This window comes from Rattus norvegicus, chromosome 14, assembly GCF_021556685.1.
Source record: "Rattus norvegicus strain SHRSP/BbbUtx chromosome 14, alternate assembly SHRSP_T2T, whole genome shotgun sequence".
Lineage (NCBI taxonomy): Eukaryota > Metazoa > Chordata > Mammalia > Rodentia > Muridae > Rattus > Rattus norvegicus.
Window position 1 is genome coordinate 83,781,383 of NC_141547.1, and position 24,245 is coordinate 83,805,627.

A 24,245-nucleotide genomic window follows, 5' to 3' on the forward strand; every position below is an offset into this window, starting at 1 on the left:
AGGGAGACTCTAAGGCTACAGGTAGCATGGACTATTGTGGACACGCAGTGCCCCGCCCTCTTTCGGCGTGGTAGACCTCGAAGGCCTACAGTGTGCTCGGCCTTTGCCAAGGGCTAGAGCTGAAATGTGCAGTTTCCCTTTGCTAAAGGTCAAATTCCCAGCAGCTACTGAAACCACGTCTCCCATGTGAGGGGGAAAGGGGCAAAGAACCGGAACTCGTCACAGATAGCACCTTGCTGACACTCAACTTTATTCACTTTATCTATGTATTTAACAATTCTAAAGTATTTACTTCTTGCTTTGACAAAAAATGAAAAATATAGGAGCACGGACTCCTCTTTAGGAGAAAGGGGTTATATGTACAGCTATGGAGAGTTACGGTTCCTCCTTTACATACAAAGAAAATATTAATAAAAAAGTGCTTCATTGATCAAAAAGGGCTAAGAGCTGCAAGCACTTATTCACACTGTACAACAGACCCAAGACACCCGTATCATAACCTCTTGGCACCTCTCACTAGGAACTGCAGTCTTCAGTTATGCCGACCTTCCCCACCCGCAACTCCAGACCACAGCGAGCTTGGAGAACTTCACCCTGTTTCACTAAACTCGGCCTCTGCCCGGCCTGCTCCTGAAGGACCAGCAATACTCGGAGACTGCAGCCTTCCCTTCAGCACACAACTGCTGGGAAGGCTCTGGCTTCTCCAGTCATACTGAGGAACATGCAGAAGCCACCTTCCTGAGACACGGAAGGCCCATGGCCAGGTAACAGCTTCCAGAGGAGAGGAGCAAGGACATAGGCCAGGCTAAAATTAGGTGTCCCCCAGCCTCACCCAGCCTCACCCAGCCCCAACACTATAATCTGCTCTGTTACCAGATTGCAGCTTTTGGCAGAGCCAAGCATCACCCTTGGGGGATGGGGTGGGCACAGACAGATGCCAACAATTCAAAGTACAAACCAAAACTGCTCTCTACCCTTCATACCCACCTCCAGCACAGATAACTACAGACTTAAGGCTCTTTTTGGACCACATCAAAGCTCACTACGGGAAGGTACCCCGAATCTCCTCAGCCATGTCATCTTCTAAGAACCCTACAATCACCAAGGGCTCTTCACTGATAGCAAGAGCCAGACATGTGCCCACTCAGGCAGCCAAAAGCAGGACAAGGGACTCCTGGGTCCTTCCTGCTGCCCAGAAGTAAGAGAGGAAGGCTGATTGTGTGGAGAGCTTCGGAACTGTGGGGATCTGTCCCTCAAGGGGAGATGCATGATTGGTTTGCTTTGGGAACAGGAGACTGTGGAACCCTGAGTCTGGATTTCCCTGTGTTGGCTGAGGAAGAGATTGCTTATGGGACTAGGACCCAGAGGGGGACCTCAGGTGCCCAGCTCAGTGCAGGCCTTGACCACTGCAGCAGGATACTGCTTTCTGGCCAGTCTGTACCTTTTGGTCTGGAAGCCTAAAGAAGCAAAGAAAGCCCTACCCAATCTTGTTAAAGATGGATCCACCTGGGCCAACATGTCAGCCATCTAGGCCCTCAGTAACTCAAAAGAAGCACATACCTCACTTTTCAAAGTGAGGCCTGTGGAGCACTTCACTGTGTGCTTCCTCTCAACACCATCCTGCTTTTTGTCTGTGAGGTAGGATGGCCCTATCTATCCCTCTGAGGAACAGTACTCAAGAAAAGGGCTTCCAGCCTCCCCAGCTGCAAAGGTGCACCAGTCAACTGTGGCACAGCTTCATGTGGAGAACGGTCATTAATGGTAGGCTGGCTTTCTGTCCTGCTGTCTCAGGCCTTCATTGTGCCTCCTTCCATAGGGAAGCACTGAGTGATGTCACAGAGTGCCCGACAGCAAGCCACTCAGCAGTTCTAAGAGCCTGGTAACCTCTGGGCTTCCATTAAAAAAAATTAAGACAACTGGGACATTTTTCTTTTTAGAAGGCAAAGAGGAGGATGGAAAGGGAAGGGGAAGGAAAGGAAAATCGATCTACGATCCAGTGGTACACCCCAATCTCTGTACAGGTTGTTCCATGCCCCCATCCAAAATGTATGGGCTTCTCGGACTGCCCAGGCTGTGTGTGAGCCTGTTACAGGGACAGCAGCATGGCCTCTGTCACCCCAGGTCACTGAGCTTCAGTTTGAAGTGGCAGCAATAGGCTTATCCAGTTCAAGGTCAATGCTGGAGCTTGTGGGATGGAGGCTGCTATAGCAAGACTTGCACACTCGACTGGGTTCAAAGAGCTGCTGGCTGGGAACTGGAACCTTCTGGTTACAACAACTGGAGCAGAATACGTTCCCACAATTCCTTGAGACAAAAAGAAAAAAACAACATTAGTTTCAGTTGGTAGGCTTTTTGTGGGAGAAAAACCAACTTCAGAGAGGCATTTGGTGTGTGCACTGTCTGCATGTGCTAGAAACTCATTCATTTCTCCAGGCCAGGTCAGGAAGAAGCTCAACGGGAAGATGAGCCTACCTAGTGTAGTCATGTTCCCCTCCAGCCAAGGATGACACATGGCTGCCTCACTGCTCTGGTACAAGGCTGCCGGATGCACAGAAGATGCTCAGAAGAGCTCTCTGTGGGCAAATGAGCACAGCACTACAACTGCCAGTCATCGCTGAGTGCTGACCTGATGCATCCAGTGGCTGCATTAACCTTGGCACTGGCCATCTGGGTAGTCTGAGGTCAAACGGAGACCAAAGTCAAGTGGAGTCAGCCTGTGGGCCCCTCAAGGAAGAGAAACAACTATGCTGCCCAGCTGGGGATGAGGAACTGTGGCCTAATGGTCACTGCCTCACAGGTAAGTTGGATGCAGTACTGCTGCCAGCAGCATGCAAAGCCAAAAACCAAAGCAGCACATGACACATGCTCAGCGTGAAAGGGGGGTGGAAGGATGAGGCCGTGGAGAAACACATGCACAATACATCCCTATTAGACAGTGGTCAGTCGGCTAGGGCTCAGTGCCCCACCCCGTACATCTCAAGGCTCCCCTCTCTTTCTGCTAAAATCCCTATTTCTTTGCATCTTTGCAGCACAGGTCTGAACAGCCAGACTGAAACCTCCCCCATGCCCTTCCCCAAACCTCAACACACGTACACACGCACACACACCCACACCCCACACGGAAGGTACCAACACGGGATACGCTCTGCTCATCTTACAATCCTACATTTGCTGAGCCCTGAAGCATAAACCCACACTGGTCAGTTCAGCACAGGGAACCCCAAGGCACAGCTCTCCAGAGATGAGAAGAGGGAGTGAACAGAAAGGCTTCCTCTGTACTAACTTCTCAGCCATATTCCTCAGAACACAGACCACACTGGGTAAGGAGCACTCAGGCATAGGAGGAGCAGACACTGGAGACCACATGAGACAAAGAAACACTGGAGAAGGGAAGATGGGACAAAGGGCAACAGGACAGGAAACGAGAACACAGAGCCTTTCATTTCTAGAGCATAGGAAAAACTATACCTTTCTAAGAAACACGAGTCCGCAAGAACTTGTGGTTACACAGGAAATCTTCAGAATGTCTGTACTTGTTAAACATACCCACTGAAGTTTGACTTAAAAGCCTGATACGAATTTCATCAGTTAAGCTTTTCTATCTGACTTTCCTTGGGAGATCCTGAAGGACCTAAGTGGAATCTTCCACACTAACTCTCTGGGAAGATCCGTCCATTCTGCACAGTCCAGAGGGGCACAGGCGGCAGCAGACAAGCCCTCGGCAGTGTCTTTCCTCAGCTGCTACGTCTCTTCCATGCCCACCCATCTGCCTAAGCTCCTCCTCTCAAGGCTTCAGCCCAGTGAGTGCAGAGAAGGGAATGGCAGCATTAGTGTGGAGAAGTAAGTTACTGTGGGTGTGCAGACGTCACAGACAAGTTGTTGTAAATGCTCACCACGTTTGATCAACACGGTCAGTGTCCCTGCAAGGAGGGGAGAAAGAGCTCAGAGGAGAAGCCACTTGGTCTAGGGGTGCAGGGTGGGGGAGACCCATGGTCCTAAGAGTGTCGTCTGTGACAGAGATTTTTCTACCACTTTCAATACAGTCTCACTTCTACATGTGGGCCATGGTACGATTCTGATAAAGTTCCTATTCTAGGAACACGAGCATCTATCTACCAGACAGTCACTACCCCAGCCAGGGCAAAGCAGCCTTAGTGACTCACTCCCCAACCCAGGGAAAGAAATTGAGAGTTCTTGAGGTAACAAGGACTGGAGACTGCCCTCAGCTGTGTCTACTATCCCCCAGCAGCAGAGGGAGCAGGGAGCAGGGAGCAGGGAGCAGGAAGGAATAAGAAAACCCTGCTCCCCGCCTATGCTAGAAAATTGTTTTTGCTCAAAGTAGCCATGACCAGTTTTATGCTGGAAGTAAGAAATGGAAGATCTGCAAGGTAGTTGTTACCCACCAATCTGGGAAATAAAGTATGTCCACATTTCAAAATGTAATAGTGATCACTGAATTGGAACAGAGGCCCCAAATACAGTTCTAGAAGGACCAATTTCAGAGGCACAGAACCACAACCCCAAGGGCAGCTCACACAGAACATTGCTTGTATGATGCCAAAGTTCAGATTCTGTAGCCCATCCCACCCTAAAAGTCACCCAATGGCACCTGCAGTGGTGCTTCCTACTGGCAAGCCAGAAGGCACTGTCACAGGCATAGCAGTGGGCAGCCAAGTGGTCAGGTAGCCAACGGGTCATCTGTAAAACACATGGGACCAAGTTAGTAACAAGAGGTGACCAGTCAGCAGAAGTCAACAGAGCCACACCAGGGGGAGCAAGAGCCACAAGGACTACATGTGCTCCAGTGGTATCAGCCCAGCACGCCTGCTAACAGTGTAAGAAAGGTGTCCAAATTATTTGCCTGGAGGAGGCACCAATCTCCTGAGACAAACTGGCCCAACGGCACCCTGGGTTGTCATGAGCTGGCAGAGGCAATGGAGAGAAAGGGCCAGCTCACTGATGTTGATGTCCCTGTCTTACAACTGACGAATGTGGGTTCTCAGAGGCTGAGGCACAGAGGCTGAAGACTGACTGTGAGTTCTTCCTTGGTCAGTGGCAGGGGGCAGGGACTGGAGTGGAGAGCTGTAGGACACCTGTGTGGTTGGCACGCAGAGCAGGGGCTGAGCCTGTACCTCTGTGTCCTGTTTATCCACCTGCTCCCAGCTGGCTTCAGAGAAAATCTCTGTGCTGCAGCGAGACAAACAGTTCTGATCCAGATTGCTTTCCGAGTCGGGGATTGAAGTCTGTTGGCAAACAAACACAGCTGAACGGAGTGAACCTGTCTCCTCCCATAGGAGGAGCAGAGCACTGGGGTCTATGGGCAGGCCTGAGGGATAAGGTGCCAAATGTGCAGCCACACCAGCCACCCAGACCTGGGCTGGCCAGGCGCAGAGAGGGGATGGGCTCAGAAGGGCATAGAGACTTTGTGAAGTGACGTGGAATGGCAAAATGGGTCTTAGGGTCCAGGAAACAACTAGTGAGCTAGAGGGAGGAGGAGCTCCCTGTGTCAGCTGTTGTAGTGGGTCTGATGATTCAGTCCAGCACTGAATGACACAATGATTTAAGTGCGCCCTCCTTTTTTTCTGAGGGACTCTTTGGGACAAGGAGAAACCATTATTTAGTATAAAGAAAAAGCCAGAGCTTGCTTTGGTTGCAAAGTCACTGGACTGGGATGATTACCCCAGAACCTGCCTTACACTGTCAGACCCATCAAAGAAAAAAACCCCTATGGGAACCCAGGAACTCTGGGCCCCTCATTTCTAGCCACCAAGCCTCATCAATGCTAAGCCCTCAACAATGCTTTAAAAACAAACAAACAAACAAACAAAGAAAAAAACCACCCCTTCTCTCCATTTCTCTTGCCAGCACCTGCCACAGAGTGGGTACAAAAACTTGTTCAAAAAGAGCAAAGCTTTCAACATTCCCAAAGTCTGGAAAAGCAGGCAGCTCACTAGTGACTAAGGCAGGACAAGCACTCCAACCTAACAGAATCAGCACTGCTCTACCAATGCCATTCTCAACAGGTGTGCAAGCCCTTCTAAAAATATGTGCTTTTATTTCAGGGTAGAGTGAATTGAGACAGGCTCTCACTTTGTTGTCCAGGTTAGCCCAGAACTCACTATGCAACTATGGGCTAACCTCAAACCTGTAGAAATGCTTTGCCTCAGCCTCCCTTGATTGCAGGCATGAGGTACAAAGCCTGGCCGACACAATCCTCTGCAGAGATTTGATCTCCTGTCATGCACATTAACCCCTCCCTTTCTCTAACTGCCTATAAGGGAATAAGGAGCCAGCACAGCAGAAAAGAGGCAGACTGCCATCCCCATGGCCGAGGCTAACTTAACTCCCAAACACTCTCTCTCAGCACTGAGACCTTTCTAGCCCTCTCAGATATCTGTTTCCGTAACCATGCACTGGATGCAAAGGGTTATTTTGCATCTGTGTGCCATCTCCTCGGATAGCTTCAAAGGAATCATGACCCAACTTACCACTTCATCTCCAAAGTCCCCATTGAAGCGCAGAGAGCTGGTCAGGTACTGGCTCTCCAGGCGACTCTTCAGTTCCTGGACTTGTTTCTTCAAGGTCTCCACTTCCTGCTGGTGACCAGACTCTATCTGTCGCAGGCGCTGTTGGATCGTGTCTGTGTACACAGGCATGCCGTCATCATCCAGGTGGCTGCGGGAAGGCTGCTCAGGGCTGTTGGTAGTGGATGGCCTCCCCGAGTGGCTATTCAGCCACTTGTGGTGCAAGTTCCTTGAGCACGAGTGAGCAGAGCTATAGCTTGTGGCAGACAGCTGGTGGCTCAGTGAGTCCTTACTCCTCCCAGTCTCCCCATTGGCACAATGCCCATTGGGTGTGGGGTACTTCTGAAGGGTGTCAAACCCTGCAGGCTGTTCTGAGGCCTTGTTTTCAGTCTCTAGGGCACCGTTGCACACAATTCTCTGTCTACATTTGTCTAATGGCAAGGCACAAGGAGCCTGCATCATCAGGCTGAGGGTGTTGCCAGGGGAAGAAGTCCTGTGTAGCACAGAGTCCCACTGGGGCCTCTCAGCAGACCTGGGCTCTGGTGCTATAGGAAGCATGTCCTTGCCACTGAATCTACCACTGCTTGCCAGGCAGGGTCTGTGATGGAGCTGGGGCCCACTCTCGGACTTCACCTTATCTTCTAATAACATGTGCACGGAGTTGTTCATGTGTGGTCCTCTTGTCTCGAATGGGACTTGGGAAGGCAGCAGAGGACTAGACTCTGAGGTACCAAGGCCAATTTTTACATCTACTGGGACAGCAGGGACTACATTCTCCCTGTCCTCTGCAATGTTCTCTACTTGAGGCTGTTCTACAGGGACCTCCTGGGAGTCCTCTCCCCTGAGAGGAGCTGGGAGTGAACTAGAGAGAACACTGTGCCCCACCTCCCGATGCTCAGGAATACCCTGGGAGAACGAAGACAGGCTGGGGCCTAAATGGCTCCTTAGAGTAGCATCATCCAGCTGTGGTTCTTGGTAAAGTACACCTGAGCCCTGAGCTGCCGTCCTACTCTCTTTTGCTAGGGGTGCCTCCTCTTTGACCTCTGGCACCTCAGTGTGCTCCCTGTGGGTGGGCTCTTCTACCCCACTCTCCTCTTTGGTGGCCTCTTGCAAAATATTCTCCATCTGCCCTTCAGCCACACCAGCTGCCACAGATAGCTCGGCTCCTCCGAGCAGCCTGCTGGGCCTGCGCAGGCTGTCTATGGCAGGCACCTCTTCCCCAGAGCCAGCAAAGCTGCTCAACTCCAGCGAGCGCCCGTGCTCCTGCCACTTCTCATTCAGGCTGGGGTCACTGCTGCGCCGGCTGGCCAGCGGCACCATGTTGTCACAGGTTGTGGTCAGATTGTCAAATGATCTAGTCTTGGGTAGCCTAAAAGGGTTTGGGGAAAATCAGAATCTTAGAGGCTATTCAGAGGGCCACAGAGGACAGCAGGTTTCTAGTAAGCTACTGTTTCACAACTGGGCCACTGCAGCCACATCTCTGAAATGACATTTCCCAGGGTCTCCTAGAGCAGCATGGCTCTCCACTGGTACTGCGTGCACTTCCTCACTGCTAGTCCCCACCCTCAAATAAGCTAACAGCATGTATTATTTCTAAAAGGCATCCTTTTACTTTTACTTTTTCCTTATTTTTTGATTTTTCAGACAGGGACACATGTATTCCAGGTTGGCCTCAGACTCTCTCTATAGCCTAGGAATGACCTTGAACTCCTGACCCTTCTGCCTCTACCACCAATGGGCTGACAGTACAGGAATGTGCCACCATGGCAGGTTTATGCAGCACTGGGGCTCAACCAAGGGCTTCATGCACCTGCAGCCTTCAGGAGGCATTCCTCAGGATGTTCTATGCCTCTCAAGCAGTGGCAAAGGAATTTGCTGGTTCTTTGTACTATACATTTTAAGTTCACTTATTATCTTCCACACTGATCTTAATAAAGCATGTAGACAAGTGGCAAAACCAGTTTCTCTTATCTTATAGCATCTGACTTTCAAGCCTCAGAAGACTTGAAAGGAGCAGAGAGGAGGAAGCAGGGAGCAGGGTGTAAACAAAGCAGAGTCCATGAGGACTCTGCAGATGTGCTCCACTACCGAGAAACTGCTCAGTGCATGTGGTAGAATAATTTATCGACAGGTCCAGCTCACTTCCAGAAATAAGACTTACTATCTTCCTTAAGAAGCTAAACTTCAGCCAGATTCATGCCAGTAAATCCAAGACTCACATCACTGCAAGTCTAAGGTCAGCTTTGGAGGCAGGGGAAGGATGGAGAAGAGGGGGGGAGAAGAGTAGAAGAGGGGAGGAAAGAGGGAATACCACCCCTTGAGAGAAAATAGCACCACTTAAGACTTGGGACTTGGGGGTTGGGGATTTAGCTCAGTGGTAGAGCGCTTGCCTAGGAAGCGCAAGGCCCTGGGTTCAGTCCCCAGCTCCGAAAAAAAGAACCAAAAAAAAAAAAAAAAAAAAAGACTTGGGACTTGGGGCTTCAGCTTTGGGCTCACCGGCTCAGTGGAGGCTCATCAGGGCTGGTGCCTGGGGCTGGGTATGGTGCACAGCTGTCGTCTGTGGGGGTGGATGGGGACGGGCAGGGAAGGTACACTGCACTCCACAGCATCAGATTCCGCACATGGCACACAGGGTACAGCACCTGAGGAGGGGGAGGGAGGACAAAGGTTTATGTATGTCCCAGTAAATGTTAGAAATGCCGGGGTTACACAGCAAGAATGAACACACCTAGGTGGGCCACTCAACACAGCTGGGTCACAGATCAACAAGGAGGTGGCACCAGCAAATGAAGGTCTATCTTCCAAGAGGATAAGATACAGAACTCTTTATTTAAAAGCTTCTTGTGAACATGAAAATCCAATGGAGCCTTTAAAGGCTGATTTACATTATCTCAGGTGGTCTTTACTGAATGACAGACAGGCTTCCATCAGCCTGATTTACTGAGTAAGAATCATTCTGTTACACGGTGAATATGGCTGTTTCCCAGAAGCTTGGCTTCAGTAGAAGCTGCAAACCTATTTTATAGAATCACTCAAATTAATCATGTGAAAATAAATTAATCACTCAAATTAATCATGTGAAAGTAAGGCTATTTCCCCACCCTTTAGTGCCACTTCCCCAGCAGGCACAGTGAAGGGAAAAAGAGACATTGCAAACCTTTACTTCTGACTACTTAACTGTGATGATAATTGTATTAATTGCCCAGAAATGCAATCCAACCCCTGATTAGCCTTCATGGACTTCTAAGGGCTTAGAATACATCCAACAAAGGGAACAGCAATGCCTTTTAACACAGACATGCTGCCTCTCTTTCTTTAACACAGACATGCTGCCTCTCTTTCTTTGGTTAGCAGAAGGCATTCTTTTGAGGGAACACAGTGTTAAAAGGCCTGGCAGCTCTCATGTGTGCAAAAAATCACAGACAGACACATGCCAACACCAGAAAGAATTTTGTGTTGAGACAGAGATGCAGTGGGTCTCATAGCCTGGTTCATGGGAAAGTAGCAGGAGCCTGGTGTCTGACCCATACAAGGAATCTGAGAGAAGGAACCTTAGTGCTTTTTCCTCCAGAGTGCGGAAACAGGTTCAGACTACGCTGAGCTCTGGAGGAAGTGCAGGTGATGATTCATGACAAGGGAATGATGTGTTCTACACCAAGCCACCTTGAACCTGGCTGGGCTGGTCATGGACAGGCCAGAGCATTATCAAGACACAGGATGTCTTTACAGAGACAGAATGGTAGAAAATGAAAAGTAGAACCGGTACCTTGAGACAGCTGACCGTTTTCATAAAAACAGGTTCTACTCAAAGCAGCTCCCACGTGTCCCCACCCTCCCACTCCTTCTGCTGATCACAGAGACAGGCCAAAGGGTACATACGGCTTCTGACTGGGATGAATATAGCAGGTTTTTGAAGGCCTTGTTGCCGGCCCGCAGAAGCGACCACACCGAGCATGTCCGTTCCTGAGTCTGCTTCTCCCCCCTCTCCTTGGCGTTGTTGCACAGGAATGTCCCAAAGAGACAGGAATAGGTGTGCTGAACCAGCTTCACCTGCGAGAGGTCAATCAGGCAAAACCATGCAGTGGAGCACATGGCCACAGAAAGGGGGCTAACACAGCTGAACACTTCTGCTTACTCAGCCATGTGGTCTGCATGTGTATAGGCAGCTAACATGTGACACCTCCTCTTCTGCTACCAACTGCAGGGCGTGACCCTGACCACCAGCACTCCCATGTCAAAGACATACTAATGCAGGAGGGAGAGTGGAGAGAAATGCTGGGGCAGTCGGAAGTATGGGGATGGAAGCTGGAGGACATGGGGACAGAGGGCTCAAACAGGAAGAGCACATCTTTCATCAAAGGTGCGGATGGCTGACAGCGTCAGCAGAGGCTGGAGTGGGGCACGGCACGTTCAGATAGTTTCTGTCTCTAACTACACTTTAGACCTTGCACTTTAGGAGCCAAATTTAAACCAAGTCATGTTTACAGAGGAAAGCCTGGTGCACCCAGATTCGCTGAGTGAAAAATAAAATGCAAGTTAACTGCTATTGCTTTTAAATAAAGCAGTCACTCCTTATGAAATATGAAAAATGCAAAGTTGTGAATGAAAATGGCCCCCTAACACTTGAATTAGCATCCCTCTAAGTGTGCGTGGGTCCCAAAATATAGAATCATTAAGTCCAAACTCACAAGGAATGCTTCGTTGAACTCAAAAGAGCAAGGAAATTGCCTCTGGAGTTGATGAACACAGTCAAGCCATTGGAGAAACACTGGGCAACGCTCATTCAGGTCATCTGAGTTCTCCCCATGACCACACCGATCAGCAAACTTATGGCCAAAATCCAGCCATTCCATCTCCACAAGGACTTGGAAACCCTGCAGGGAGGCATGGAGGAGAGATCACTTGTACAGTACAGTCTCATCTGTGACATCCTGAGCTCCATGTCACCAAGAGCCTTCTAGTAAGTCCCTCTGGCACAGGCTCAGAGCCAAAGGCTCTCTGTCTAATGGCTCACACAGTTTTACACAAATGTCTCAATTCATCAGCTCCACTCAGGAGCCAGCTAAAGGACACTGACGATCTATATTTGTGTAGTCTTTCTCATTTACTACACGAATGCTACCTGCCTACTTAATTCTTCCTGTGCTGAATCTCACCTCTGATGTCACATTTATAAAGCCATATTTGTAAACCTTTTCCCCAGCAGCAATTTTTACCAATATCTGTGCTTTGTGCTTTTGTTCTTTTGTCTTTAACCCAACAATGGTTATTCCAGAGCAGATGTTTCTCCCAGAATGCCATGCAGTTCTGTCTAGACCTGCTATTATAAGCATGTGGATGCTCTTTTAAGCCCGTTTTCCTGAAGTAGACACAACCTTTCTTTCCCAGTAGGGAAGCTGCAGAGGAAACCTTTCTCTATCCTCAGTGCCTGTTACTAATCATCACACGCCTAGCCATATAGCAGCAGGCGATGGATAGACACAGGACTACAACAAATCATACTTCCTACAGAACGTACTTCCATCCCCAAATTGATTACAACCTATCCTGAAATACTCCTCCCTCCCTTAGACACACGTACCTCTACGGTTCGGTAATAAGGGTCCAGCAGAAGCTTAGCCAGGGCCACGATTTGGGGAGTGCGATCCCAGCCATCTGAGCAGTGCACCAGCACTGGTCGCTGATCTCGGTCCACAGCATGCACCACGAGAAGTGCCGACTTCAGAAGCACAGACAGGTGGTGGAGCCACTTCGTACTTTCAAGAGCAGAAAGCCAACTATAAAGAAGATACGGAAATTCTGATCTTTATGATTTTTGGCATCATGTCTGATGCCTATTAAATTAAAAAGCAATTCCACAAAACCTTTGTTTCCAAAGTGATATTAAAAAGTCTATTCATAAAGAATGTCCAGGTGAGACTCAAGCTGCACAATCAAGAGAAGACAGCTTTAGGGGGAAAAAAAAGACCCGAAAAATCAAAAAAAGCCCTGTAATTAGCAATGCTACACTGTACCCAGCACTTGGTGCATGTGTGAGGAGGCCAGAGAGGGTGTTGGAGCCCCTGGAGCTGGTTATGGCTGTGAGCAGCACAATGTGGGTGCTGGGAATCAAACTGCCAAGAGCAGTATGTGCTCGTAAGCACAGACACACATCTCTCCATCTCCAAGCTTCCTCACCTTCCCCTCCTCTTTTTTTCCCTAATGTGCTGGAAATAAAACCCAGGGTCTCACACTTGCTAGTTACGTATTCTACCACTGAGCTATGCCCCCAACCCTGCTTCTGACACACACACAAGTATGTGCCTCCCTCAACCCACATTTAATTCACTTGAGACAGGGGCCTTGTTATGTAGCTCAGGCTGATCTGGAACCCAATTCTCTCCGAGTGCTGGTATGTACCACCACATCTAGCTCTTTACAGATGTCTGCCCAAAGGGGAGTGTGTGTGTGTGTGGGGGGGTGGGGATAGGAGGAGTAGTCCTAGACTGGTACACAGAGTGTAAAAATAGCTCTTCTGGAAGCACAAGAATGGTTCAAATTTACTTATCACCCACGACTAAGCCTTGTCGACTTACTGACTAAAACTGCACTGGTCCATTATGATCGTTAGACTCATAAGAACTGGAGCAATGGCTACATACTATCGCTGACTTAGGTTGGATTCAGAAAGAAGACTCCTCCACCTTTTCCAAAATCCTTTCGGGGTTATCAGATAAAAAGAACTACCTCTTTGGCTTGAGGTTACACAGTTCACTGCCATGCTCAAATAAGCTGACATTTTGTTTCATGTGCTTCTTCCCCCATCCTCATACTCCCAAACTACTTTTGTGGTTTTTTCCCCCCCCAAAATGTGGCCAAATTTGTGGTTTAAGGCTAAAGTCTAGCCCTTTAAGCACTGAAAGATAAGGAGTAACAATTGTCCAGAATCTTTGAGAAAGCTTTGCCAAGATAAGGTCTAGATAAGGCCTATCAGACAAAGCCAGTCTACTAAAATCTGAAGAAAGAACATGAATGTTATTAAGAGTCCAAGAAAGGGAGATCTGTCCTGCCAGGCAAGCAAACTACAGAACAGGGTGTACAAGCCCTGTTTCCCACCTACACTGTGACTCAGAGACTGACACTATGCTGCCATCATTGCTATTCTCCAAGCTTTGCCCCTACATCATGTCCTTTTATTTAATGAATTATAAATTTGTCATAGGTAAAATTCAATTTCAAGATTCCGTATCTTCTAGTTAGATACACTTAAAATACGTTCCTGATGAGTGGGATGTTTTCTCTTTTGTCTTAAAAGAAATCAAAAGGCTGAGAGATGAGTAACTGTGGACATCTCCCAGCTGCTGAGGAAGCAGTAAACTAAACTCTAGTGGACGCTCTTGACCCCACTGAGCACGAGCCAGTGTTGTCAGCCTGAGAGAGAAGCTGAGAGAGAGAGGCAGCCACCAGAGGGGATGCCCCAGCACTTTGTACTCTGTCAAACTGCAACAGAAACATACCATCCTCCATCCTCCACAGCCCCTGATGGGTGGCTCACCAAATGTCCATCATTGCCATGGCTTCAACTCATCCATAAAGGAGACTTAAGTACCCAAATACAAAGCAGCATTCTATCCTCAACAAATCCCCACTCACTTGCACAGGGATGGGCTAAGTTTTGTTTTTAAATAGTCCCCCCTCCCCGTCTGTCTCTGTCTGTCTCTGTCTGTCTCTGTCTCTGTGTGTATGTGTGTGTGTGTGTGTGTGTGTGTGTGTTTGGAATTGCAGACATTCATGAACCACCATATGGATATTAGGAACAACAGCTGGATTCTTTCTATGCAAGGGCAACAAAGTGTTCTTAAGCACTGAACCATCTTTCTGGCCCCAAAATTAAGTTTTTAAAGAGAGAACTTAAATATATGTGAGGTGTCAGAGACTACGCAGTGCTAATCTGGTCTTTTTATTTTACATGAAAAGGGATCCTGAGCAGTTAAGCTAAATGGCCACGAACAGAGTCTGTGACAAGTCTCTGGAGTCCTCACACTAACCTAAAAGGACTAGCAAGGCCCTGGAGCTAAGTGACAGATGCAAACGGAAAGTCTTCAGAGGAGAAGCCAGTTCTCCTTTGGTCAGAGTGGTGGTCTGAATGAGAATGGCCCAACAGGCTCATATATTGAAATTCTTCATCATCAGGGAGTGACACTATGTGAAAGGATTTAAAGGATTAGAAAGTGTGGTCCTGTAGGAGGTCACTGATTTGAATCACTGGGGTAGGCTTTGAGGTTTTAGCCTTTTCTTTTCTTTTTTTTCTCCTCGGAGCTGAGGACTGAACCCAGGGCCTTGTGCTTGCTAGGCAAGCACTCTACCACTGAGCTAAATCCCCAACCTGGCTTTGAGGTTTCAAAAGTCCATGCCAAGTCAGGAGTCTCTTTCTGCCTACAGACCGTGACACAGCTCTCAGCTGCTGCTGCCCCAGTGTCTGCCTGTATGCCACTATGTTCCCACCATGATGCTAATGAACTAAACCTCTGAAACTGTAAGCCAGCCCCAAGGAAATGTTTTCTTTCAACTAGATATAGTGGTGCAGGCCTTTAATCTCAGCGCTCTGGAGGTGGAAGTAGGCAGACATCTGTGAGTTTGAGGCCAGCTTGGTCTATGAAGCAAGTCCAGGAAAAGCCCTGTCTTGAAAAACCAATGGTTTTACTCCCAGCACTCAGGAGGCAGAAAAAGGTGGATCTCTGTGAGTTCAAGGCCTGCCTGGTCTACAGAGTGAGTTCCAGGTCAGCCAAGGATACACAGTAAGACCCTATCTAGAAAATAAGGAAAAGAAAAGAAGAGAAAAGAAAAGAAAAGAAAAGAAAGGCAAGGAAAGGAAAGGAAAAGAGAAAATAAAAGATGCTTTGGTCGTGATGTCTTTTTACAACAACAGAACAGTCAGACACTGCTTCATCCTCAGGGCTAACTGCTACTGTGATGAATTTAATTACTTGTTACCAGGCGTTAGCAAAGGCAGTTTGGGCAGCACTGATGTCATAAATCCAGTTAAGAATGTAAAACAAACAAACAAACAAACAAACAAACAAACAAACAAACACTTGCTGTGATTATAGTCTATTGGCAGGACCCAAAGAAACAACTATGGGCTTCAGCACAAACACCTAAACAAGAACCTCCTATCTTTATTGGCACATTGCTGGCTTCCTGAAACAAATCACTGCTCCTAATTTATCTCGTACTCAAACAGACCCCTTGAAGGTAGGGTGTGCCTACCTTTCACACCATAAAGTCCAGCCATTCATTTTTAAGAAGCAGTAGCAATTATGATAATGTTCTGAGTAAGATTACTTTAGAAACTGAAGCTAACATAAGAAAAGAACTAACCTACAGGTTCAACACTTTAGAACATACTGAGAGACCGGAGTGATGGCTCAGTTTGTAAAATGCTTGCCACACAAATATGACAACCTGAGTTTGAGTCCTCTAGCACCCATGTCCCCCCAAAAAAGAAAAAAGAAAATACCTAAAAGAGTTATACAAGCTTCCAAAGGAGGGAATGAACCAAGAGTCCTACCCAGCCGTGGTACCTATGAATCACACATCATGTGCTTGGCACATGTTGATACACCCCCAACAGACATGCTAACCTGGAAAGAGGTGCTCTCACAGGGTCCCATCCTTGTGACAAGCATGGCAAGAAATCCCTAAAGGGACCACAGTAGCACTCATGTTTTGGCAATTGCCGACAACTGTCCAATCAGACTTAAAACATGCTCAATGGGAGGGAAACCATGATTGGTACTAAAAAGCTAGTCAACTAACTACCCAAGAGCAGTGAGATCATGGCCCTTACAGGAGAATCTGCAACTGCCACTTCAGTAAACCAGCAACTCCCAACCGAATTCTGAATACTTATCCATTTACTCAAAGAGAAGTGGAGTTTTCACCCTTCAGTAAACAAACTTCTCTTTGCAGCAAGTGGAGAAAAATCACAACTGGTCAAAGTGCAGCAAGGACTGTGGGATGGCCAGCCCTAATGGACATCTACAGCACCTAAGGCTCAGAAAACAGCGTGGAAGGGGAGGCAGAAAGACTGAAAGACAAAGGACCAGGACATCTGCTGTGAACTTGTGTCTCCTGGAAATGATAAACAAGGTTTACTCATGAGATCTCCACAATGTGGCTGCCTTAATAAAATCTAAACAAGTATACCCCCAACAGACATGCTAACTTGAAAAGGGGTGCTCTCACAGGGTCCTGCCTCGTGACAAAGAACTGCATTGTAACTAAGAATTGCTTATAGTGAGAGAAAAGTCTTCCTTGGAGGTGAGCCCCTTAATTGTTTCTCCAATACCAAGTAGCCAGACCTGAGATCATATAACACAAGCAATACTAAATGGACTGAACCGGCTCTGTGTGCGCGTGTGCGTGTATCTTCACAGAAAGCGTTACTATAGTACTTCAAGGACCAAAGAATTACAGGGCTAAACACAACACAACAGAGAAAGGAAGGAGCCCATGAAAAACAGTAAGTGCTTGCTGCTTCTGTTCTGAGGACTGAGAGCTAATTATGTGCTACACATCCTAAACTCTGTGACAGAACCGTGCTACAGATGTATCAGTGAGGCTGGGTACCCTAAACAAAGAACTAAGGGCCAACTGGGGAATAACAAGACTGGGAGAAATCATCTTCCCAAGGGAAGAGCCTCCAAACTGATTGTCCAATACCAAGTGACCAGCCCTGAAAATAAATAAAGGTAACATTAATGGACTGAACAGATCATATTTATATACTCAGAAATATGCACACAGTGTAGGGACATGTATTGTGTGAACATGAGCCTCCGTCCTTCTTTGCCTGCCTAAGGTACCTTTTGATTGGTCAAAATAAAAATCTGATGGCCAAGAAGCTGAGGCAGGATGCTTTCTCCATCCGGGCGTGAAGGAAGTCGGATGTATGAAACTGAGGACGGGGAACCAGCCATGTGGCAAACAGAACAGAATAAACAGAATAACTGACTTATGAACTAGTTGGGAAACAAACTAGGAATTTGTTTGTAAAAGATGAGCCTCTGAGTTGTTATTCTGGAACTGGGGCAGACATAGAAAGTCTGAATGGTTATACACATTATAAACAGGGTTGGAGGGAAAAGGAAGGGGGAAAATAATGGAATTATATTTTAATTAAAAAAAAAATCCACAAACTCAGTAAACAGCTGATTTCCCACAGTTGACGTTCTATGCTGTAGAAAGAACAGTTTGTAGGCCAAGGAGAGCATCCACAGGCACCCCACAAACAGGAGCCTCCAAACTTGTTTAACACCAAGCCAAACCAAACAGAGAAAGCAATACAGCAGCAACAACAAAAGAAGCACACAAATTAAAGCCAAGCCTTACTTTCCAGGATCTGGCATCTGTGTGCACAGCAGTCGCAGAGACTGGAAACTCCTCCGGATAGAATGTATGTTTGCCATTCCCATAAACACAACTTCACAGTTTGGATAATACTCTGTAGAGAAAAACAACTTTAAAAACCCACAATACGGTCAATTCGCCAGCAAACGTGAAGGCGGCAAAGCAGCAGGAGCAAACGGTAGGCCACGGCAGATTCAGAACGGGCACAGGGCAAGAACTCTGTTTACTACCTCATCTGACCCTGGCTTTTCTACGCAGTTCGTGGGGAGCGGCAGGACGCTAGTGATTCATGTATGCACTGTGAGAGACAGCAGACTGAGAAACAGAGCCTCTACAGACCTGTGGGCAGAGGCCAGCTTTCCTATCCTTAAGGTTGGCACACAGGAGGAAGACGGTCTGCACCTCAGCCAAAGCTCATGGATGTCAAGGATCCAGAGAGACGCCCTGGCTTTCTGAGCACAGAGTGAAGAGCATGCTATGCCATTTACTGTAACTTACGCCTAGGCTGTGAGCGAGCTGCAGTGCAAGGACAGATGCTGCAGGGACAGGTCACACACCCACCTGGACACTCACAGCCCCCTCCTTTGGCTCGATTTGCCACAGCTGCTGCATAGGAGCGTGCGTCCAAGATCAAAAGCTTCTGTGGCTGGAGAGCTAAACTTTCTGTTCCTGAAGCATTTGACAGAGAGGCATCTGCAGACATCAAGAAGGGGATAAAAACTAAGCAAACCTAGCTCTCCTAGAACTGTGAACAACTAGTACTAGAGGCATATATAAAACAGAATAAAATGAACTCCAGTCAGTGAAGTCCCCTAGCTACACCCTGGCACTTGCCTTCAGTGTACTGTTTTGCCTCTTGAAATTGATAAGGATTTATTTTCCAAAAGCAATTCCCCAAGCACATTAGATGAAACTCCCACCTTGCCTGATGTCTTACTCCCATTCCTACCCCTGTAGCCCTTTCATAAAAGGAGGCATTTTCCTTCACAGACTGGAGACAACCCATGTCCTCATCCAAACACTTCATTCTTGTCACAATGGCAGGGAAGACAACACTAGGTTCTTAAATCAAGCTTGAAACAAAAGGTCTTCCGGTGCTTTGTCAAGACCTATCATCCTCAAACAAACTCACTGAATTCTCTCTTATAAGTAACTCTAGGGCTGGTGAGATGGTTCGGTGGCTAAAAGTGCTAACTGCCCTCTTCTGGTGTGTCTGAAGTCAGCTACAGTGTACAGTGTATAAATAAATAACACTTTTAAAAAAGCAAAGTAACTTTATAGCCAGGTATGATGACGTATGCCCCAACAATCAGGAAGCAGAGACAGGCGGTTCTGTGATGTCAAAGCTACCTTGGTCTGTATAGTGAATTCCAGGACAGAGACTCAAAAAATCTGAAGTAACATTCTGTCACCTAAGAAAAGCCACTTTAAGAAAAGCTTTCCAGGTGGTTTTAAAAATTACTGCATGGGCCTAGTGAGCATCTTACCGAACTCCACATCAGAAAGATCCCCTGCATTGGGAAAGCCCCGACAACTGTTCCGAGTGGAAACCTTGCCAACACTTGACTGAGAGTCAGAAGCACAAGCCTTGGCCACTGACTGCACCAGATGTTCATCATCAGCATTCCGCCAGCCCCACCAGCTAACCTCGGGCTGTCCGCAGCGGGCAATGACGGCTCCATTGCTCTGGTGCCTGTGTGGAGACAACAGACAGTGAGTGCACTATTTCTTTTCTTTTTTTTCTTTTTTTTTTTTGGTTCTTTTTTTCGGAGCTGGGGACCGAACCCAGGGCCTTGCGCTTCCTAGGTAAGCGCTCTACCACTGAGCTAAATCCCCAGCCCCGTGAGTGCACTATTTCAAGGCACCCATCGGATGCTCTGCACTCACATAAAAGGATGGGAGTTAACTGTAAATAGCCTGACCCTAGGTAAATCCGGGATTAGCTTCACATTTGTGCAATTAACAGGGACAGAATAACAAAACATACATAACTTCCTCAGTTGTCATCTGATCATAGTGCTCTCTGTGAAGTTATCAACAAATGGTAAGTGACTATTCTTAGAGAAAATGAACTGACACAATTTAGCTATTCTGAATCTTTATTTTTGGGAAATAAGATCTATGAATACTATACCAATTCTACTATGTAATAACTAAGTACAAACACCTCATTTCTGATACTGAACCTAGCACATGCAAGATGCTAAGGTACAGAACAAACTGCTTTGGCCTCACCTCTGAAGTCTACTGCAGTATCCACATAGTCACTACTGCTGGCTTGACGATTCTTTTCAAACCCATCCCGTCTTTGCAAGTGGAACATTCACCTGACCTACAGTGAAATCTTTTATATGGCTCTCCTGAGATGTCATGAGTCACAAGTTATTCTTACTATGGACACAGCACTCATGCATGACCCAGCTATGTTTCCTCAGGCTTCTCAGAGGGAAGAAATCACAGTCCCAGTAAATTATACTCTGACAGATCCTTTTCCAAAACCAGAAATGACTCTTAAGAGTCCACTCTGAGATGTGATTACATTTTCATGTGCTTTCCAGTATGTCAACTAGAAGGTTGGAAAAATGTTAATATTTAGTTGCAAAAAACAAAGTTCAGACCCATGCTATGCCATAGATAAAGTGTCAGATAGAGTGAAGTGAGCCCATCACAAAGGACATGTGCTGTTAGACTTATCACATAGTCAGAAGAGGCAAATCTAGAGAACAGTACATTATTGGCTACACCTCAGGAGAGAGCAGTGCGGAAGTAAGCAATGACTGCTAAAGGTGTGAGGTTTCATTCTGTATAGTGAAAATATAGGAACACTGATTGTAGACGGGTTACACAACTCTAAATGTAACATACTAAAGATTGCTAAATCGTATTAGCATACTTAAAGCTTTCTTAAATTATACAAGTAATCATCTGCTATAAAAATGGAGAGCTTGGGGTTGGGGATTTAGCTCAGTGGTAGAGTGCTTGCCTAGCAAATGCAAGGCCCTGGGTTCGGTCCCCAGCTCCGAAAAAAAGAAAAAAAAAAAGAAAGAAAAAATGGAGAGCTCAGTGAAGGACAGGCCTGGTACCCCACACTCCATGCCTGAACTCATGTAAAAGTAGGGGGAGGCAACTGACTCAACCAAGCTGTATCACGTGTTGTGGCATGTGATACACACGTGCACACACACACTGTTAAATAAAATTTTATAAATCTTTTAATTAAAAAATATTTTTGTTGTATTTTGTATTGTATGTGTCCGTCTGTTGTCTGTATGTGTGTAAAGGGAGAGAGGCCAGAAAAGGATAAAAGGCCTCCAGGAGCTGCAATTGCAGGCAGCTGTGAGTGCCCGGAATGGGTGCTGGGAATCAAGTTCCATCCATTGGAAAGAGCAGCAAATGCTCTTTTCCACTTAGCCAGCTCTTCAGCACCAATAAATACTTTTGAAAAATCTGCTATGCATAAGTCCACAGCTCTACCAATTCCATACACTGAAGAAAATGCCCACAGTCTTCACAATGCTCTTCAATTGCACACAGACAGTACCGACAAGTTTACACAGTCGTCCATTCCTTTTCCTTCTCTAGGAGACAATGTGAGAAAATTTCATCCTTAAATTCACAGGCAATAAGTTAATTTGGTGGTAACAAATCCCACTCAAGTTGCTTATAGGTTTTCAATTCTTCCTCACTGTGAGTGGCAAACAGCTCACAGCTCACATCATTACCAACATCGATCGAGCTGGCTCACATACAAATGAAACAAATGATGTGAAATTCCATGATTCTTGCTGTGTCTCCCTACTAGACTGAAAACCCACAGATCCAAATGACTGCAAACTTCCCAGAAAAGGGTGGAAGGGCCTTTCCCGAGAGCCCTGTCTCTGCAAGCCTTCCTAGCACTGTGACTGAACAGCAGATGGCACTCTGGTCTTGGGCTTTCAGGGCCAACTGGGTCACTACAAGTAGCAGTAATCAATCTCCTGAAAAGCTTTGTATTGAATGAAAGCCAGCTCAAAGACGAAAGTTACAATCACTTTCAAAGGTAAAAGAAAAGAGAAAACTAGATAAAGTAGATATTTTACCACTGTAACAAACAGAACTTGCCAAAATACAAAAAGGTAAAAGGTCTAGTAAAACCAACTTACTAAAGCACGGAATGCTTCCATTTTCCATGAAAGTGCAATGGTTTTAACTGCCTCTAATCCAGTGGTCAGGCAGATCCCCATCTGATGAGGCTCACACCAAGTGCGCAGAGACACTGTGAGCCCCACTGCAGATGGAGGTCTCCTGAGATCCTGCTGTGTTAGGGCAACTCGGTAGCTCTAATCAGGCCCTGGTTCAGCTCAGCATTGCCAAGCAACGCTAATGACCTCAGAAATCACTGCTGCAGCCCACACAGCCTGATCTGGGGAATGGTGGACTTAGGGGTATCTTGATACCTGTGGTGGTTTTAATGAAATGTGATGGGTTGAATGAGAATGGCCCCCATAGGCTCATATACTTAAATGTTTAGTCATAAGGAGGACCACTATTTGAGAAGGATTAGAAGGTGTGGCGTGACCATGCTGGAGGAAGCATGTCACTGGGGGCAGGCTTTAAGGTTTCAAAAATCCCATGCCAAGCCTTGCTCCCCCCCCCACGCCCACATTCTAGAGCCATGAATGCTGCCATGCTCCCTGCCATGATGACAAGGAACGAAACTTCTGAACCTGTAAGCCAGCCCCAGTTAAATGTTTCCTTTGTGAGTGTTGCCTTGGTCATAATGTCTCTTCACAGCAGCCAAATGGTAACTAAGACATCACCTCTGCTGGCACTGATGAGTGGCAGAGTGTCCCCAACATTCTTCAACACACCCCTAACAAAACTAAACAACACGGATTGTTCAATCCCAAACCAGAGGTCAGAGACATAAGACCATGTCCTTCCATCGAGAGAGCAGCTCCAGGAAGCCTGATTTACATGGCTACACCAAGAACTTTCAACCACAATCTCGACAGATTTTTCTCTCAAGGCTTGACAGTGAAAACTTCCGTGTGTGTGTGTGTGTGTGTGTGTGTGTGTGTGTGTGTGTGTGTGTGTTCTCTAGGTATCTAGAATGGGGAACCTCAGAACTCATGCCTTCTAGGATAGGATTATAGAAAAGAAAAGCTAATTTAAAAAAAAAAAAAAACCACATTTTAAGGAGTTCTTAACTAGCATTCTTAGGCTTTCTGCCTAAAGGGAGAAAAATGGCTTTTACTGAAAGCCTTTTACTCAGAAAGAAAGAGCACTTCCCCCTTCTGCCCCAAGTCACAAGTCTCACAAAGGGCAGGCAGCCGACCTAACAGAGCTGTTGGTCAGAGCAGCAGTAGCTGCTCTCTCAGTCTCTTCAGCTCCCGTTCTCTAATTCCATGTCATTCATAGTACTTGAGTGACAGGTAAATTTGGTGACCTATTTGGTATCTGAAAACAAAACTGATGAAAATTGACACTGAAGGCTGAATGGCAGCGAGTGTCCTTCATGTTCTGTACTCAGGGTGGCATCAGATCTGCCTTCCGTAGGCTAAATGAACAAGCTGGCTACCTTCACAGGAAGGTCACAAGAAATATACCTTCCCAGAGCCTCAGTGTCGAAGTGCAATAGCTCCTGGTGTGGCAATTTTTAACTGTCATTATTTTGGCTCACTTTGGGCAGTCTAAAAAGTTTACAAATCAAAAGATAAAATGGAGAATATTAACATTATTAGAAACAATATGACTTCCTAAAAATTTAACGTAATTGTGTAACAGCAGAGTGGTCACTGATTTATAAAGCTAGTACTCAAGTATATTCTTTATTCCAAATGTCACTTAAAGGCATTTAAGTGTTAAGAGGCCCTCATTTACATAGTACAGCACATCTATTAGGTAAGAATTATCTTTCCTATTCTACTCATCAGAAGCAGACTGCAGTCAGTTAGAGTGGAGTCAGTTAAGAGTGCCACAGTCAGAACACACAGAGGGTCAGGGCTGTGACTCCAGAACCTACACCCTGTCAGTGTGTCACCAACCCTTTTAAAACATGCACCCTTTAGCTCTTACATAGATACCATTCCCTCAAAATAAAAACATCGTACGCAGGGAGGGGAAGGCTTATATGGAGCTCAGGACATAAGAATGTGTGCCTACCTCTCCAAGGGGGCAACAGATACTGGGTGGGGAGGACAGCCTTGGCAGAGATGCTGTGCTGCCATAGGCAATGCCAGCGATGCAGCTGTCCTGAGTCACCACTCTGGCGAGTCTCTCAGTGACACAGCTACTCCTGAGTCTTCTAGATCCCTCCGAGTCAGTCTTCACCCATGCTCCTATAAGTCA

General features: G+C 46.8%; 1 protein-coding gene across 50 annotated transcripts in view; it reads right to left on the reverse strand.

Moving 5' to 3' along the window:
• Positions 1-228: 228 nt before the first annotated feature.
• Positions 229-24,245, reverse strand: part of Mtmr3 (myotubularin related protein 3) — a 112,934-nt gene continuing 88,917 nt past the window's right edge. For 9 of the 50 annotated variants that reach the window (XM_087583398.1, XM_087583392.1, XM_087583396.1 and 6 more), the window contains 11 exons: positions 19,403-19,608; positions 18,477-18,608; positions 17,898-18,009; positions 12,106-12,301; positions 11,213-11,398; positions 10,404-10,574; positions 9,021-9,166; positions 6,489-7,893; positions 5,133-5,243; positions 4,610-4,698; positions 229-2,304 (listed from right to left, as the gene is read on the reverse strand). In XM_087583398.1, the coding sequence (XP_087439524.1) occupies positions 2,133-2,304; positions 4,610-4,698; positions 5,133-5,243; positions 6,489-7,893; positions 9,021-9,166; positions 10,404-10,574; positions 11,213-11,398; positions 12,106-12,301; positions 17,898-18,009; positions 18,477-18,608; positions 19,403-19,608 (2,926 nt within the window). In that variant the 3' untranslated portion in view covers positions 229-2,132. 50 annotated transcript variants of the gene reach the window in all.